The 17,186-nt window shown below is 38.8% G+C and overlaps 1 protein-coding gene across 1 annotated transcript; it reads right to left on the minus strand.

The window, feature by feature from the left end:
- Positions 1-8,659: 8,659 nt before the first annotated feature.
- On the minus strand, positions 8,660-10,713 carry LOC137758871 (phosphatidylinositide phosphatase SAC2-like). The gene is given in 5 exon segments (XM_068534841.1): positions 8,660-9,344; positions 9,346-9,745; positions 9,748-10,139; positions 10,173-10,221; positions 10,602-10,713. Coding segments are annotated over 5 exon segments (1,632 nt in total). The 3' UTR covers positions 8,660-8,665.
- Between the last annotated feature and the right edge of the window lie 6,473 nt (positions 10,714-17,186).

Here is a 17,186-nt window from a genome sequence, read left to right on the forward strand (position 1 = left end):
TTCAACTTCCTTGCTTGTCAGAAAAGCCTCTTAAGTGGAATTCCAGGTTTTGAACTATTTAATCTTTAATGGATGACACCAAAACATAAAGTTAAAAAAGAACTTGGCAGTGAAACAAAAAGACTGGTGGCAGATAAGTTTAAAAAAAAAAAATTCTTGACAGACTGTATCACTAGAAATGCAGCTGGTTCTAATCTGCATTCACCAGCTACTTTTTCCTCATTCAAGCACAGGCTGCTCTTCATCCTCTAACCAGCCAAGGTGACTGTCACTGTCAGTCCCAAATATAAAGGAAGCCAGCTTGGAGAAATGTTTTGGGCATTTTGCCTAGTCTAAGAAAAGAAAAGGAGACTGACCAAATCATCATTTGTCACAACTGGATTTTTTTAAATTTAAAAATATGTTGATTACTTCAATCCAAAAGACCCTGGATATCTTGGAAATGGTGGAAAGAAAATATGAGTCAACAGGTCTGTTGCTTAAAGTTACCTAAACTGACATTCAAAATTTCAGTATAATAATATTTCTAGCGGTGGTTCTTAACCCATTCTCTGAGCATCAGAATCACCTCTGGAAATTTTAAGCACTCAGATATCCAGGCTTTTAAAATTACAGCCCTTCAGTTATACTTTTTTAATTGGTTTGTGTGCATCCCAGGCATTCATATTTTTAACACTCCTACATGATTTATATGTACAGTCAGGCTGAGAATTGTTATTTCTCTCACTTTTATATAAAGATATTAAAATATCTACTTTCCTATCACCCAAATACCTCTGGATTTTTTTTTTCTTTTTCTTTTTTAAATTGTAGGGCAGGTCTGGGATGGTCTGACTTAAACTTTAGAGTTAATAGTAGACTTACAATTCACTTTTGGTGAGTCCTGTGATTACCTGAGAAAGATAGGCAGCCATCTGCAAAACAGCTACAGAAATCAGTATGTTTTGAGCTGATTCACACAACTTTAAAGAAGGCTTATGCAGCATAGCGTGCTCCAGGGTGAAGAACAGCAGGATTTTATTTAACAATAGTCAATGGACTTCCATGCAGTGCTGGGAAGGCCACTAACTGATGTGATAAAAGTTCAACTACTTGGACACCTTGGGAAATAAAGCATTTTGGGTGACAATTTTCTGGATAGCTGTATGTTTCTTCCTTTAAGCTTTAAAACCTACTTCAACCACTTGGGATACAAATAGTTCTCAACTGTGTTACAGACTTACTATTTTCCTAAAAATTTTATTGAGTATAATTTAATCTTTTCTTTTTAATACAGATTGTTAATCATTATCAACTGTTATGGAGTAGTCAGTCAAGAAATTGTAAAGAAAGGTAGAAATGGTGAGGTGAGCCAGGGTTATCCAAGGTCAATAGGACCTTTCTAACTTGCTTTCTAACTTGAAGGCCCAGAGAATCACTATCATCATAGGTGTTAAAAGATAAACTGAGGCATATTAAAAATGTTAAGAGTTTATTTGAGCAAAAATCAATTTGAATTAGGCCGCATCCAATCTAGCAGATAGAAAGGAGCTCCAGGGAGCTATACAAAATGAAAGACTTTTATAGCCTTAAGGGAGCAGGAACAAGGAAGTTATACCAGGCAAAAAAGCAGGTGGTTATTGCAAGGTTACTTTTTTTTAGGGGATTACAGGGATCTATCAGGCAATTCCTGATTGACTGATTTAAGATTCCATTTCTGGTAGTGCTGAAACTGTAATTAAATTGTCTTGGTTTGGTGACATGGGGCTTAGAATAAGCAACTCCATTTTGGTCCTGTTGTCTTGTCTTTACCATAGCCTAGAGCCATGATCATATAAGATTAAACTCATACTCACTGGGGGGAGGGATAGTACAAGAATGCCAAGTTTGTAACTCTAACTCTCTCACACTGGAAATACTGATGTTAACCTAGCACGCTTTTGCTAATCTTCAAGCTCCAAGGGAAGCCAAATCAAAATTAGAAACTAATTTATAGATTCATCTTGAGAAATCTTAGAGGCTTAAGACGGTTTTCTCTATGTATAGGGAGTATAATGTAGTGGTGAAGAGTGTGGACTCTGGAATCAAGCTGCCTGGATTTTAAACCTATTTCATTCATCTGCGAACTTTTGGTCTCAGGTTCCCCATCTGCCACAAAAGAGTGGAGGGTAGCAAGCTATTAACAGTACTTACTTTATGTACTTTGTTGTGAGGAACAAATAATGTAAGCAAAACAAAACAGAGCTGGGCATATGATAAATTCTGTAAAAAAAATAAAATAAATTCTGTATAAGCAGGCAAATATGGGAGTAAGTCATATTAAAAGATAATTTTCAAAAACAGTTAAAAACGGGAATTCACTGGCGTTCCAGTGGTTAGGACTTCACGCTTCCATTGCAGGTGCCACGGGTTCGATCCCTGGTCGGGGAGTTAAGAGCCTGAAAGCCACCGGTGCAGCCAAATAAATAAATACTTAAAAAAAAATACAAAAAAAAAAACAATTAAAATCAAGCTCTGATATAGTTATAAAATATACATGTATCAAAGATTCTACTTAACTTATTCTTAATGAGAGAACCAGGAAAATGTCATAACTGATTCAAAGGCAAAGTTAAAGAATGGAGATTTTTTTTTTTTTTTTAACATGTTAGTCAGAGTTTAGTTTTTTCTAAGGAACAGAAACTCATTGCAGCTCGGCCCCTCCTTTCCCAATGGAAGAAAGCATGTTATTTAAAGTAGTGCTTCTTAAACCATCTGTGGTGAAAAATCAGGTGTTTTTTGTTTTGTTTTTAAAAGCTTTTTTTTAAATTAATTTATTTTATTTTGGCTGTGTTGGGTCTTCATTGCTGCACGCGGGCTTTCTCTAGTTGTGGTGAGCGGGGGCTACTCTTCGTTGTGGTGCGTGGGCTTCTCATTGCGGTGGCTTCTCTTGTTGCGGAGCACGGGCTCTAGGCGCGCCGGCTTCAGTAGTTGTGGCTCGCGGGCTCTTGAGTGGAGGCTCAGTAGCTGTGGCACACGGGATGTGTGATCTTCCCAGACCAGGGCTTGAACCTGTGTCCCCTGCATTGGCAGGTGGATTCTTAACCACTGCGCCACCAGGGAAGCCCTTGCTTTGTTTTTTATTTTATTTATTTTTGGCTGCGTTTGGTCTTCGTTGCTGCGCGTGGGCTTTCTCTAGTTGCAGCAAGCGGGGATGGAGATATTTATAAATCAGAAATACTGAAATGAATTTGCAGAGGGACTTAAAACTTGCTTTTTGGGGTGAGAGGGTCCCTATTGTCCTTCCACCAGAAAAAAATATACCTGCACTTCTATAGACAAGAATTTTATACATTGCTATTTACTCTTCCAAGGCTAGGAAAACAAACCCAAGCAACTCTCTGACCAGGTTTCATAGACAGTACCTATAAATTTGGGGAAATCCCTCATTCTTGAGGTCTCCAAAATATCAGAGTATACCTGGACTGCCAGGAAGGAAAATTCCTTACCATTTGTCAGTCTGAAGCTGTCTTGGTCCCTTCAGCCTTCTATACCAAAAATGCCATAGACTAGGTAGTTTATAGACAACAGAAATTTATTGCTTACAGTTCTGGAGACTGGGAAGTCCAAGATCAAGGAAGATTCCATGTCTGGTGAAGGCCTACTTCCTCATTCACAGATAGTCGTTTCTTCATTGTGTCCTTACATGGCAGAGGGGCAAGGGAACTCTCTGGATACTCTTTTATATGGGCACAAATTCCATTCATGTAGGCTCTGCTATCATGACCTAATCATATCCCAAAGGCCCCATGTCCAAATACCAGCACATTCAGTTTCAACATATGAATCTGGGTGGGGGGGGCAAAAACATTCAGTGTATATCAGAGACCCCGTAAGGCAGGAACAGGCCAACTTTCCTGAAAGGACTCTGTAGGCACCAACTTACAATTTCTTTAACTTTGAATTCTTTTGGTATTTATGCCTATTTGGATGACACTAAATTTATAAACAGCTTAGGAAGTATAGATATCTTTATGATATAGAGTCTCCTTGTCAAAAACTATGAAGGGTATGAAATTTTACCCCATTTGCAAGCTAACAAGTTAACCTGTTACAATTTTATGTATGCTGGCAGAAGACATGAAACTTCTGAATAAGAGACAAAAGATTTCATCACTCACAGCAATGGCAGTAGCTAGAATATTAGAATTTTCTTACACTGGTTCCCCAAGCACCAATTCCACAAGGAGATGTGATGAGAGCCAGGTGACATCTGTACATGCAGTGAATTACTTCACGGGAAAGAAACTCTTAGCTTAGGGACCCAAAGTTTTTATATTGGACAGTAAGAAAACCTGCCCTTTGCTGTAGAGGAGATACCATCTCTATTTTTCAAGGCTGTTCACTATATAAACACCCTTGAAAAATTTATTTCAAAAAGGGTGCCAAGACAATTTAACGAGGAAAGAATAGTCTCTTCAGACAAATCGTGCTGAGACAACTGGCTATCATTTGGCAAAAAAAAAAGAAGTTGGACCCTCTACCTCACATTGTAACCAAAATTAACTCAAAATGGATCAGTGCTCTAAATGTAACAGCTAACACTATTAAACTTATAGAAGAACACATAGGCATAAATCTTCATAACCTTGGACTAGGCAGTAGTCTCTGAGATATGAAAGTCCAAGCAGCTAAAGAAAAATTAGATAAAATTATCTTCATCAAAATTTAAAACTTTTGGGCTTACCTGGTGGTACAGTGGTTAAGAATCTGCCTGCCAATGCCGGGGACACGGGTTCAAGCCCTGGTCTGAGAAGATCCCACATGCCGTGGAGCAACCAAGCCCGTGCACCACAACTACTGAGCCTGCACTCTAGAGCCCGCAAGCCACAACTACTGAGCGCAGGCGCGCCACAACTACTGAAGCCCGCGCACCTAGAGCCCGTGCTCCGCAACAAGAGAAGACACCGCAATGAGAAGCCCGCGCACCGCAACAAAGAGTAGCCCCTGCTCACCACAACTAAAGAAAGCCCACGTGCAACAACAAAGACCCAACACAGCCAAAAATTAATGAATTAATTTTTTTAAAAATTTAAACTTTTGTGCTTCAAAGGACACTATAAAGAAAGTGAAAAACTTTCACACAATGGGAGAAAAAATTGCAATCATATATCTGGAAAGTTATTATTATGCAGAATATCTAAAAATCTCTTAAAACTAAATTTTTAAAAATCCTATAAAAATGGACAAAGGATATGAATAGTCATTTATCTAAAGAAAATATACAAATGGCCAATGTGCACATGAAAATATACTCAATATCATGTCATTAGGAAAATACAAATCAAAACCACAACTAAACCTTCATACACACTAAGATGGTATTCTAAAAAAAAGACGAACAATGAGTTTTGGGGAAGATGGAGAGAAATTGGAACACGTATGCATTGCTGGTGGGACATATGAAATGGGGCAGCCATTTCATAAACTGCAAACTGCAAAACAGTTTGGCAATTCCTCAAAAAGTGAAAAGTAGAGTTGCCATAAGACCCAGCAATTCCATTGTCAGGAATAAGTTGAAGAGAATTAAAAACATATACACAAAAAACTTGTACATGAATGTCAGAGCAGCATTATTCATAGTAGTCTAATATTAGAAACAACCCAAAAGTCCATCAACTGATGAACGGATAATCAGAATGTAGTATATTATACAATGAAATATTATTTGGCATTAAAAAGAAACGAAATACTGATACATGCTACAACATGAATGAACCTTGAAAACATTATGCTAAACTAAAGAAGCCAGACTCAAAAGACACATATTATATGATTCCACTTACCTGAAATTTCCAGAATAGGCAAATCCCTGGAGGCAGAAGGTAGAATAGTGGTTACCAGTTTCGGAGGGAGAAAATGCAGAGTGATTACTAATAGGTACAAAGTTTCTTTTTAAGGTGATAAAAATGTTCTGGAATTAGACAGTGGTGTTGGTTGCACACTTTAGTGAATATACTTAAAAGTACTGAATTGTATACTTTAACATGGTGATTGTTATGGTATGTAAATTATACCTCAATAATAAACATTGGGGGCTTCCCTAGTGGCGCAGTGGTTGAGAGTCTGCCTGCCAATGCAGGGGACACGGGTTCGAGCCCTGGTCTGGGAGGATCCCACATGCCGCGGAGCAACTAGGCCCGTGAGCCACAACTACTGAGCCTACGCGTCTGGAGCCTGTGCTCCGCAACAAGAGAGGCCGCGATAGTGAGAGGCCCGCGCACCGCGATGAAGAGTGGCCCCCACTTGCCGCAACTGGAGAAAGCCCTCGCACAGAAACGAAGACCCAACACAGCCATAAATAAATAAATAAAATTTTTTAAAATAAAATAAACATTTTTTTAAAAGTTAGTGTAGAAAAACACATGCATAGCCTCCCCCGTTATCAACATCCCCCATCAGAGTGGTGCATTTGTTACAGTTGATAAATCTACATTGACACATGATAATCATGCAAAGTTCATAGTTTACCTTAGGGTTCTCTCTTGGTGTTGTACATTCTATGGGTTTGAACAGAGGTCCAATGACTTGTATTCATCATGATAGTATTACAGAGAGTATTTTCACAACCCTAAAAATCCTTTCTGCTCCACCTATCCATACCTGCCCTGGACCCCAGCCCCTGGCAACCACTGATCTTCTTACTTTATCCATAGTTTTGCCTTTTCCAGAATGTCATATGACTAGAACCATACAGTATGTAACCTTTTCAGAATGGCTTCTTTCACTAAGTAATATCCATTTGAGTTTTCTCCATATCTTTTCATGGCTTGGTAGCTCATTTCTTTTTTTTCTTCCACTTTTATTGAGATATCATTGATATGCAGCACTGTATAAGGTATACAGCATAATGATTTGACTTACATACATCATGAAATGATTATCACAATAAGTTTAGTGAAATCCATCATATCATATAGATACAGAATTAAAGAAATATAAAAAATTTTTTTCTTGTGGTGAGAACCCTTAGGACTTACTTTCTTAACAAATTCGATATATGACATACAGCAGTGTTAATTATATTTATCATGTTGTACATTATATCCCTAGTAATAATTTATCTTATAACTGGGAGTTTGTACCTTCTGACTGTCTTCATCTAATTCCCCATCTCCCACTCCCTGCCTCTGGTAACCACAAATCTGATCTCTTTTTCTATGAGTTAGTTAGTTTGCTTGTTTTTGATGTATAATTGACCAACAACACTATGTTAGTTCCTGTTACACAACAGAGTAATTCGATATTTCTATATATTTCAAAATGATTACCACGATAAGTATAGTTACAATATGTCACCACAGAGATATTACAAAGTTGCTGACTATATTCCCCACAGTGTACATTTCATACCCTTGACTCATTTGTTTTGCAACTGGAAGTTTATACCTATTAATCTCCCTCACCTATTTCTTTCCTCCCTTTCTTCCCCCCAACCCCAAACCTCCTGTTTATTCTCTGTAACTATAACACAGTTCCTGTTTTCTTTTTTCATTTTTTTTCACTTAAATTATAATATTTTATTTTAAATAGTCACAACATCTGACACTTCAAAAAAAGATACCACTAATAAATAACAAAAGTAGAAATATCAAAGTTAACAACAGACATAATGTTTAGCTGAGAATCACTTCAGCAGAGTAAGGCTCTTAAGATATCAGACAAACCAATACTTGTTTGGAATAAGGTGTGCAACTTTCTTACTGTATAGGCTTACAGACAAGGCCCTGGTTCCATGTGGTCAAGGTTACAGTCACAAAACCTAAAATTTTAGCACAATTGTGCTTCAGACTAAATTTTCAATAGTTGTGCTCATCTACACAGGATGTTATGGACTGCCCCCTGCAAGAAATTACAACTTGAAAGACTTCTTTCAAGCATTACCAGTATCCAATATGTATACATTCTTAACATTTCTGAAAATAGAGCAAAATTAATAGGCGCTGGTATTCACATCTCACATCTCAGGTTTTATGACTGACAAGTCTTAATGCTCCTAGACTTTGGGGTGTACAAGGTAGCAGTATTTTAAATTTGTTTAGGTAGAATGTGGGGAAAATCAGGATCAAATGGACATTCATTTCTTGACTGTAGCGCCATTAGCCCTCAATTAACTCTTTATAGGGAATGGTTAAGCCATCAAAAACTAAACCGATAGTTTTTATATTAAAATGCTTCTCCATACTAGTAACACTTTGAAGTCACGAAAAACTAAGTATTTACCTTGCAGAGGAAACACACAGAAATGAACTGACAAACAGAACAAAACAAATTATGAAAAATGCTAATCACCTAAATGGATCCATGTCCACCCTTTGTGTCTACTTCATACATTCTACCCACCCACCCCACTCCAAAAAAGGTTCAGGTTATTACGTCCCAAAGTAATCTATTCTTGAATTACTTTTAGAGAGACAAACTGCTCTGTAGTGTATAAGCTACTTAGGTCTACACATTCTAGGATGATGCACTTCCACTGTCATAGCTCTCAAATTTGGAAATCTGCTCAGGTTCAGTCTCCTTTTAAAACCTTTCCAAATAAACATAATTAGAATTTGGGATCCCTAGATTCAAAGACAGTACAGGTTATATGACACCTCCTTTTTTTGGATTAAATAAAAGCCACAGGATTCTGTGTGGCTAAACGCTAAATCTGAATTATTCGTGTCTGGCATTGAGTAAACATATTTTTAAGTTCATTCTGCTGGACTTCATTAACTACTTCAGGTTCTGCGGGGCTCTTCTGAACCTTTGCCACTGCAAAGTTTATCCCCTGGGTTAATCCAGCTTGGGTAATATTAGCAACCTGGACCATGCAACTTCGAATCTTTGCAAAGGGAGAGACTGCTCTGCTGCTACAGCTCTCTGAAGGAGAAGGAGTTACGTGAAGCCTTCTCTCAAGTTCAAGTGTGCCAGATTCAGAGCCGGGGGTCTTTTGAGATACAACTGAATGCCCTGGTTCAACTGACAAAAGATGTGGGCCTGCTGCAGAAAAAGACACATCTAATTGAGATGGTCGAGAAGGTATCTGTTCCGTTGATTCAAAGTGAGTTTCTTCTTTAGAAACTTGATTGGTCATTTGATTTCCTTCCTCACTAGCCAGCTGAGAAACAGACCTGGTTTCTGACAGCTGGGTCATTTTGTTTTGTGCATCTTGAACAAATCTGTGGCAATAAATATCCATGGGCTAGGCAAAGCCAGTCAATATGTGTATGTTGGCAGCAGAAGGACTTTTCTTCAAAGAAGACGCATAGCCTTTTCCAAGCCCACTTTCATGAACAAGAGTAACCTCTGAAGGAACATAAGTGCTAATATCAGTGCTGCTAAGACTGGGATGGACTGCCTAATCGAGGTATTGAAGCAATTATACCACAACTAGGAAGAACATAGTCTACTGGCCACACATTCTCTAAAGAGTTTGCTAGCTGCCTGTCTTCATCAGACTTGGAATTTGTAAAGAATTCATCAGAGTAGTATGAGTCATTATCTGAAGACATTTCCCCGTCTGACTCTGCCTGGGCTTCATTATCCATCACACTAGTGTTTTCCATGGTTTCAAGACTACTATCTGATTTCCAAAGATTTACTTTTAAGTTTGGTTTTAGAAAGTTAACTTTCATTTCAGGTTTTGTAAAGTTTCCCAGCTTTCGTAGAATGCCAATATTTACATTGGATTTGGTCTGTTTCACTTTTTGATTTAGAGATGACAATTTGCTCATTAAAAAATTTTCCCCTGGGCCAAAGAGCCTTGGTTTTGAGATCTGATGCCAATGATGTCTTCATGAGGTCTACTGCTCTTCCTCTCAGGCTTTTTCTCTATTATAGGTACATCTAATCCCATGGCTTCCTTGGTGATCTGCAGCATCTCTGCAATGCACTGAAGGGTATCTTTTCCATCCTCTTCTGGATTGTGCATTACAGCTCTCAGGGTGTGGAAATAGCCACTTGCTTCTTTATATCTGTAGTGCAGTCGCATGCAGCAGAACTCTGCCTTACCGGAAAGAGTGGGTTCAGGACCTATTTCAATTTTTTCCAGGTCTTCTAGACTTAGTCGTTGATACTGGTTTACTTTGTCAACTTCATCATCGTAATAGGCCACGTAGTAGGCAGAGTTGGAAACTCTACTACTCTACTGCTGCCTACTCGTAGTAGGCAGCAACAGCATATCCACATCTCTGTGAGTAGCATCAATGAGGGTGCACTCTTAAAACTGTCGCTCGAGCCAAGCCAGAAAAATTACATCACGACACGTATTTTAATATGAAATAACTTCTAAACCTACTAATTAGTGTTACTTTATCTTAGCTTCTATTCTGACACTAATATTTACATTAGTCAGACATGATCTCAGTCAAAAGCATTATGTCCAGAACGAAAAGCACTTGGCACCTTAACAGGCAGTGGAGAAAGATGTCAGCCCTCCCTGCGCCCGCATTTTTACCGAAGTATAAGCTGCAGTAAATACTTAATTTCCCTCCCCGCTTAAACAGAAAAAAAACCCCAAAAACCCAAAAACAAAAAACCCACACTTTTTCTTTAACACGGACAAGAAAACCCCTTTCAATGCTTCCCGGTCCCCACACCTGCAGCTTGGAAGCAAGGGCTGCGCTGCTCGTTTTTCTCTTCCCGCCAGTCAGGCATCCCCTCCTTCCACACGACGAACACGAACCCCGCCAGCACCACATGCAGGCCCATCACCGCGACAATGGTCGCGCAAAAGCCACTGTCATCAGGGGACATTAACAGGAGGCTTTGGAAAAGCAGTAATTTTCAGGAAAAATACAAGCCCACGGGAACTTTAACCAGAAGTCCTGCAAAAAGGAGAAAAACCTTGAAAAGCCGTCGCCAGGCGGCCGCCTTCGGGCTTGGGCTCGGCAGCGTTGCCGGCTGCATCGCCCGGGGCGGTCGCCTGCCGCTGGGCGGTCGGAGGAGGCCGGTGGGAGCGCGGCACCTCGTCAGTCCGCCGGTCCGTCCACGAGTGGAAGCTCAGTCAGAGCTGCCTGCACCAGAGCTAACACCTGCAGCGACTGCCTGTTTTGTTTTTTAAGATTCCACGTATGAGTGAAATTATACAGTATTTGCCTTTCTCTGTCTGACATTCTCTATCTGATTTTGGTATCAGGGTGATGCTGACCTCGTGCATTGAGTACAGAAGGGCGCCTTCTTCTGCAATTTTTTGGAATAGTTTGAGAAGGATAGGTGTTAACTTTTCTCTAAATGTTTGGTAGAATTCACCTGTGAAGCCATCTGGTTTTGGCATTTGTTGGGAGTTTTTTTTTGTTACTGATTCAATTTCATTACTGGTCTGTTCGTATTTTCTGTTTCTTCCTAGTTCAATATTGGGAGATTGTACATTTCTTCTAGGTTTTTCATTTTATTGCTGTGTAGTTGTTTGTAGTAAACTCTTATGATCCATTATGTTTCTGTAGTGTCAGTTGTAACTTCTCCTTTTTCATTTCTGATTTTATTGATTTAGGCCCTCTCTCTTTTCTTCTGGATGAGTCTGGCTAAAGATTTGTCAATTTTGTTTATCTCTTCAAGAACTAGATCTTTGTTTCTTTGACCTTTTCTATTGTTTTTTTTAGTCTCTATTTCATTTATTTCTGCTCTGTTCGTTATGATTTCTTTCCATCTAATAACTTTGGGTTTTGTTTATTCTCCTTCTTTTAGTTCCTTTAGATATAAGATTAGGTTGTTTACTTGAGACTTTTCCTGTTTCCTAACATAGGTTTGCATGGCTATAAACTTGCCTTTTAGAGCTGCTTTTTCATTTGTCTCCAGGTTTTTTTTTTTTTAATTTATTTAATTTAATTTATTTATTTTTGGCCACGTTGGGTCTTCGTTGCTGCACGCAGACTTTCTCTAGTTGCGGCGAGCGGGGGCTACTCTTCGTTGCGGTGCGCGTGCTTCTCATTGCAGCGGCTTCTCTGGTTGTGGAGCACGGGCTCTAGGCACGTGGGCTTCAGTAGTTGTGGCACATAGGCACCTTAGTTGTGGCTCGTGGGCTCTAGAGCGCAGGCTCAACAGTTGTGGCGCACAGGCTTAGTTGCTCCACGGCATGTGGGATCTTCCCGGACCAGGGCTCAAACCCATGTCCCCTGCAATGGCAGGTGGATTCTTAACCATGGCACCACCAAGGAAGTCCCTCCAGTTATTGTTTGATTTCCTCTTTGATTTCATCAGTGATCCATTAGTTGTTTAGCAGCATATTATTTAGCCTCCACAGGTTTGTATTTTTTGTGGGTTTTTTTTTTTTTTTCTTATAGTTGATTTCTAGTCTCACAGCATTGTGGTTGGAAAAGGTGCTGGATATTTCCGTTTTCTTGTATTTACTGTGATTTGTTTTGTGGCCTGGCATGTGATCTATCCTGGAGCATGTTCCATGTGCACTTGAAAAGCAGCAGTAGGTGCTGCTGCTTTTGGATGGAATGTTCTATATACATCTATTAAGTTCATCTTGCCAACACATGTGTCCTCGTGGTAGAATGACTCCCCCAAATGGCTGCAGTCAGTGTCTGTCCCAATGTGATGTCCCATTGCCTCCTTGCTCTCCAGGAGGCTCTCCAAGATCAGCAGGGAGGTCTGGACCCAGGCTCCTTTCAAATTACTGCTTCTGCCTTGGGTCCCAAAGCATGTGAGATTTTGTGTGTGCCCTTTAAGAGTGGAGTCTGTATTTCCCAAAAGGGTCTCCCAAAAGTAAACCCTGCCGGCCTTCAAAGCCGAACATTCTGAGGGCTTGTCTTCCTGGTGCAGGAGCCCTGGGCTGAGAAGCCCAATGTAGGGCTCAGATCCCTCACTCTTTGGAGAAAAACTCTGCAGTTGTAATTATTCTGTTTGTGAATCGCCCACTGGTGGGTACAGGTATTAATTATACCACATCTCTGCCCCTCCTACCTGTCTCACTGTGGTTCCTTCTTTACATTTTTAGTTGTAGAAGATTTTTTCTGCTAGTCTGCTGGTCCTTCTCATCAATAGTTGCTCTGTAGATAATCTAGTTGTAATTTTGGTGTGCCTACCGGAGGAGGTAAACTCAGGATCTACCTACTCTGACATCTTGGCCACTCCCTGATAGCTGATTTCTTTTTTAGCACTGAATAATACGCTATTGTCTAGATGTACCACAGTTTATCCATTCATCTACTGAACGACATCTTGTTTGATTCCAAGATTTGGCAATTATGAATAAAGCTGCTATAAACATCCATGTGCAGATTTTTGTGTGGCCATAAATCTGTACTTCATTTGGGTAAATACCAAGGAGCACAATCAGATCATTTAGTAAGAATATGTCTTGTAAGAATGTGCCAATATTCTTACAAAGTGGCTGTATCATTTTGCATTCTCACCAGCAATGAATGAGTTCCTGTTGCTCCACATTCTCACCACCATTTGGTGTTGTCAGTATCCTGGATTTTGGCCATCCCAGTAGGTCTGTAGTGATATCTCATTTTTATTTGCACTTTCCTGATGACATATGATATGGAGCGCCTTTTCATATGCTTATTTGCCATCTGTATATCTTCTTTGGTGAAGACTGTATATTTTTTATGTTGATTTTATATCCTGCTACTTTTTTAAATTCTCTTACTGCTTTAAGTGGGTTTTTTTTTTCATTTATTTCCATTTATTCTTTCAGTTTTCCATAAGATGCTGGCTCTTGGTGTATATATTTAAACTTAAGAGTAGAAGACTTTACAATTCCATGTGTGAAGGTGCTAAGGAAGGGAGGCTTAGCAATTGTGCACTGCATTGTAGGGTAATCTCACAGGAACCTTTCTCTGGGGACTCTAGATTCAGTATCATTAGGTCTTTTCTTTGGGGAGTCAACGTTTTAAGAAACAGCTTTTAAAATCTACTGTCTAGAGGGTAAATCTTGGTTGCCAGCATTCTTTAAGCTAGGTTAGAGGAGTCTGGGAATGTGAACTTTTATTATACAAACTTCACTGTACATTAAGCTTTGCTAAATCCCTCTCTTTTTAGTATAGGACCCTGGCTTAACAATGTCTAGTTTCTTTTGAGTAGAGATCCTATTTAATCCTCCTCACATAATAATCCTCTAGTCAGGAGCAGATCCCAGTTTTGCAGGGTCTGAAACTCATGAAATTTGGGGGCTTTGAGACAGAGAATAAAAAATAACTTAGTTTAAAAAACTAAAACCAACCAAAAAATGACCATTTGAACACATTTCTTGGGCCCCTCCCAGGGCCTTAGAAGGGACCCATGCCAGTGCTAGGCTCTGAACCTAAAGATTACTTAATTTCATGGTAAATCTAAACTAGCCTCCAATCTTCCTTGAGGTGGAGGGAGAGGAAATTGCTTAGTAGTATAGAATTAGGGGGGATTTGATTTAAATTGCAAACAAACTTTGAAAAGACTTTCACTCCAAGTCCTAGAGGTACCTACTACTATCAATTTCTAAGCCTTTTTAGGGGGAGTTGTGTTGTAAAGGATTGCTTCTTTGCTTTCCACGTTCCTGTTTTCAGCTTTCTTGTGTTTGCCAAATTAGCTTTTGTTTCTCTATCAGCTTTCCAATGTCCAAAATGTTGATGCTGTTGGGTCCTTTACATTCTTGCTGTTGTTAGTTTATGCCGCTTGAAAAAAAACAAAAAAAGCCTTCCTTGTCATTTTACTGAGTTTCAGAAAGGGGCAGAAATTAAGGTGTGCTATACCTGCCATTCTTAACCCAAAATCAGAATGTGCCATATCACACTCCAAAATTGCCCCCCAAAATGGCTGGAGGACTTTACACTCCTAGCAGCACAGCATGAAAATATCCACTTACCTTACCCTTGCCAACACTCCGTATTCTCCACATTTCTCAATCTGGTTAAACTATCTCATTGCTTAAATTTGCATTTCCCTGATTACTAGTGAGGTTCAGGATAATTTTATGTTTATTGGCCTTTTGTGTTTCCTCTTCTATGACTAACCTGTTTATATACTTTACCCATTTTTCTAATAGGTAGTGAAGGGTATCAGAACATGCCACCCTAAAATATATCACTTTGGCATACTGATTAAGCTGAAGGTAATTGAGAAAAAGCAAATACAGGAAAGACTCTCTGACTTCCCCCTTACTACTCAAAGCAGGGCATAAAACTTCCCTTGAGAAAGATGCCCTCCCTGTACCAGGACAAGGAGAACATTCTTATCACTGGAGATGGGGATCCAACATCAAGATTAACCTGTATAAAAAAAATCCATTAAAATAACCCTGGGAATTCCCTGGTGGCGCAGTGGATAAGAATCCACCTGCCGATGCAGGGGACACGGGTTTGATCCCTGGTCCAGGAAAATCCCACATGCTGAGGAGCAACTAAGCCCATGCGCCACAACTACTGAACCTGCACTCTAGAGCCCACGAGCCACAACTACTGAGCCCACATGCCACAACTACTGAAGCCCGCACACCTAGAGCCTGTGCTCTGCAACAAGAGAAGCCACTGCAAGGAGAAGCCCTAGCACTGCAACAAACAGTAGCCCCCGCTCGCCACAACTAGAGAAGGCCCGCGAGCAGCAAAGACCCAACACAGCCAAAAATTAAAAAAAAAAAAAAAAAAAAGTTGTATTTCATTAGTTTCCACAATTTATCAACCCTAGCTCAAGCCCCTTTTTCCTGTGTCATCATTCTCCAGTTTGTCTTTCTTTGCTAAAATGGTATACATGCGCTCAAGCCTATCCATTCTTTTGGGTTTATATTTCATATATATTAACCTCTGTGTACATGTAAAAATATTAACGTCAAATAAAATTTGTATGCTTTGCTCCTGTTAATCTCTTTTGTAAGTTTAATTCTCAGGCCCAGCCTCAGAATCTAAGAGGGTAAAGGAAAGGTCTTTCCCCCCATACATTAGTTTACCTTTTTCTTGTTGATTTGTAGGCATTCTTTGTGTTTGTTTTAAAATTTTTTTCTGTTACACAAGTTAGGAATATTTTTAAATTTCTCTCCCTCTTTAACTCTCATTATGACATCTGAGTTCTAAGACATTTTAAATTTTGATATAGTTTTGCTTTTTGTTTCTATATAGAAAAGATCTTCCCTATCCTAATGTCTTAAACATGATTAAAATTTTCTTTCAGTACACATGTGATTCTGCTTTTCTACATTTAGATGTTTAATCCATTTGGAATTTATTTTTATGATGGCAGGGGCCTTTTTTCCCACATCAACAACTAAAATATATATTAAATAGTCCCTCTTTTATCCATTTATTTGAAATGCTATATTTATTAACTACTTAAGGCTTATACAGGTATTATTCAGTTTCTGGGTTCTCTATTCTTGCCTAGGGATTTACATCTTATTTATTACAAGCTTTTCAAAACTGCACTTCATATAGAAAATAACCTTGCAAGACATTAAATGGAAATTTGCTAACATTATAAAAAATACCAACTATAGATTGAAATAAAACGTCCACTTTAATAGTTACCACATAAATGTTTACTTACACTTATCTGAAAATTATGAGGACAATTTGTGCATGTCACATTCATATTACTATCCATATAAGAACAACTACACATAATCATTTATTCAACTATATCAGGATAACACACAAGGTTTTGTTTGTTTAGACTTCTCAGTTAAAAGGAAACACCAAATAAGGAAACTGAATTTCCAAAAATTAAGTTATTAACAAAATGAATAATAAAAATTATTTCTAAATGTCTTAGGTTTTGACAACTTCGAATTATACTTACACAATATTACTTCCCCAAACCATAAATTACAACAAGGGTCACTGTCAGGGTGAAAATATATATTTTTAAAGCTTCTTTAAAATATGCTATTATGCTTTAACATCACTTGATTTATTCTTGGCACATGTGGCATCTTGAAAAGTAAAAATACACTTTGCCAGTTTTATGTTATTGTGCAGGTATAAGAGAAAGAGCACAGCTTGGGAGACAGACTTGTGTTCAGTTACCAGCTTTGTCCAAAGTTGTGTTGTTAGGCTGGTCAATTACTTCTTGGCACTGGGGCCAGGATTAAATTAAATAATGCCTATTTTAAAATGCATAGCATGGGCACTAAATGAATGATACATCCTTTCCCTAATTTACCCACATTGAAGCAATAGCAAAATATCACAGTCTTATGTTTTGGTACAATTTGAAAAACTAGGAAAAAAATTGAGAAATTTAAAAATAAAATCAATGTGCTT

This window comes from Eschrichtius robustus, chromosome 2 (genome assembly GCF_028021215.1).
Source record: "Eschrichtius robustus isolate mEscRob2 chromosome 2, mEscRob2.pri, whole genome shotgun sequence".
In the NCBI taxonomy this organism is placed as follows: Eukaryota; Metazoa; Chordata; class Mammalia; order Artiodactyla; family Eschrichtiidae; genus Eschrichtius; species Eschrichtius robustus.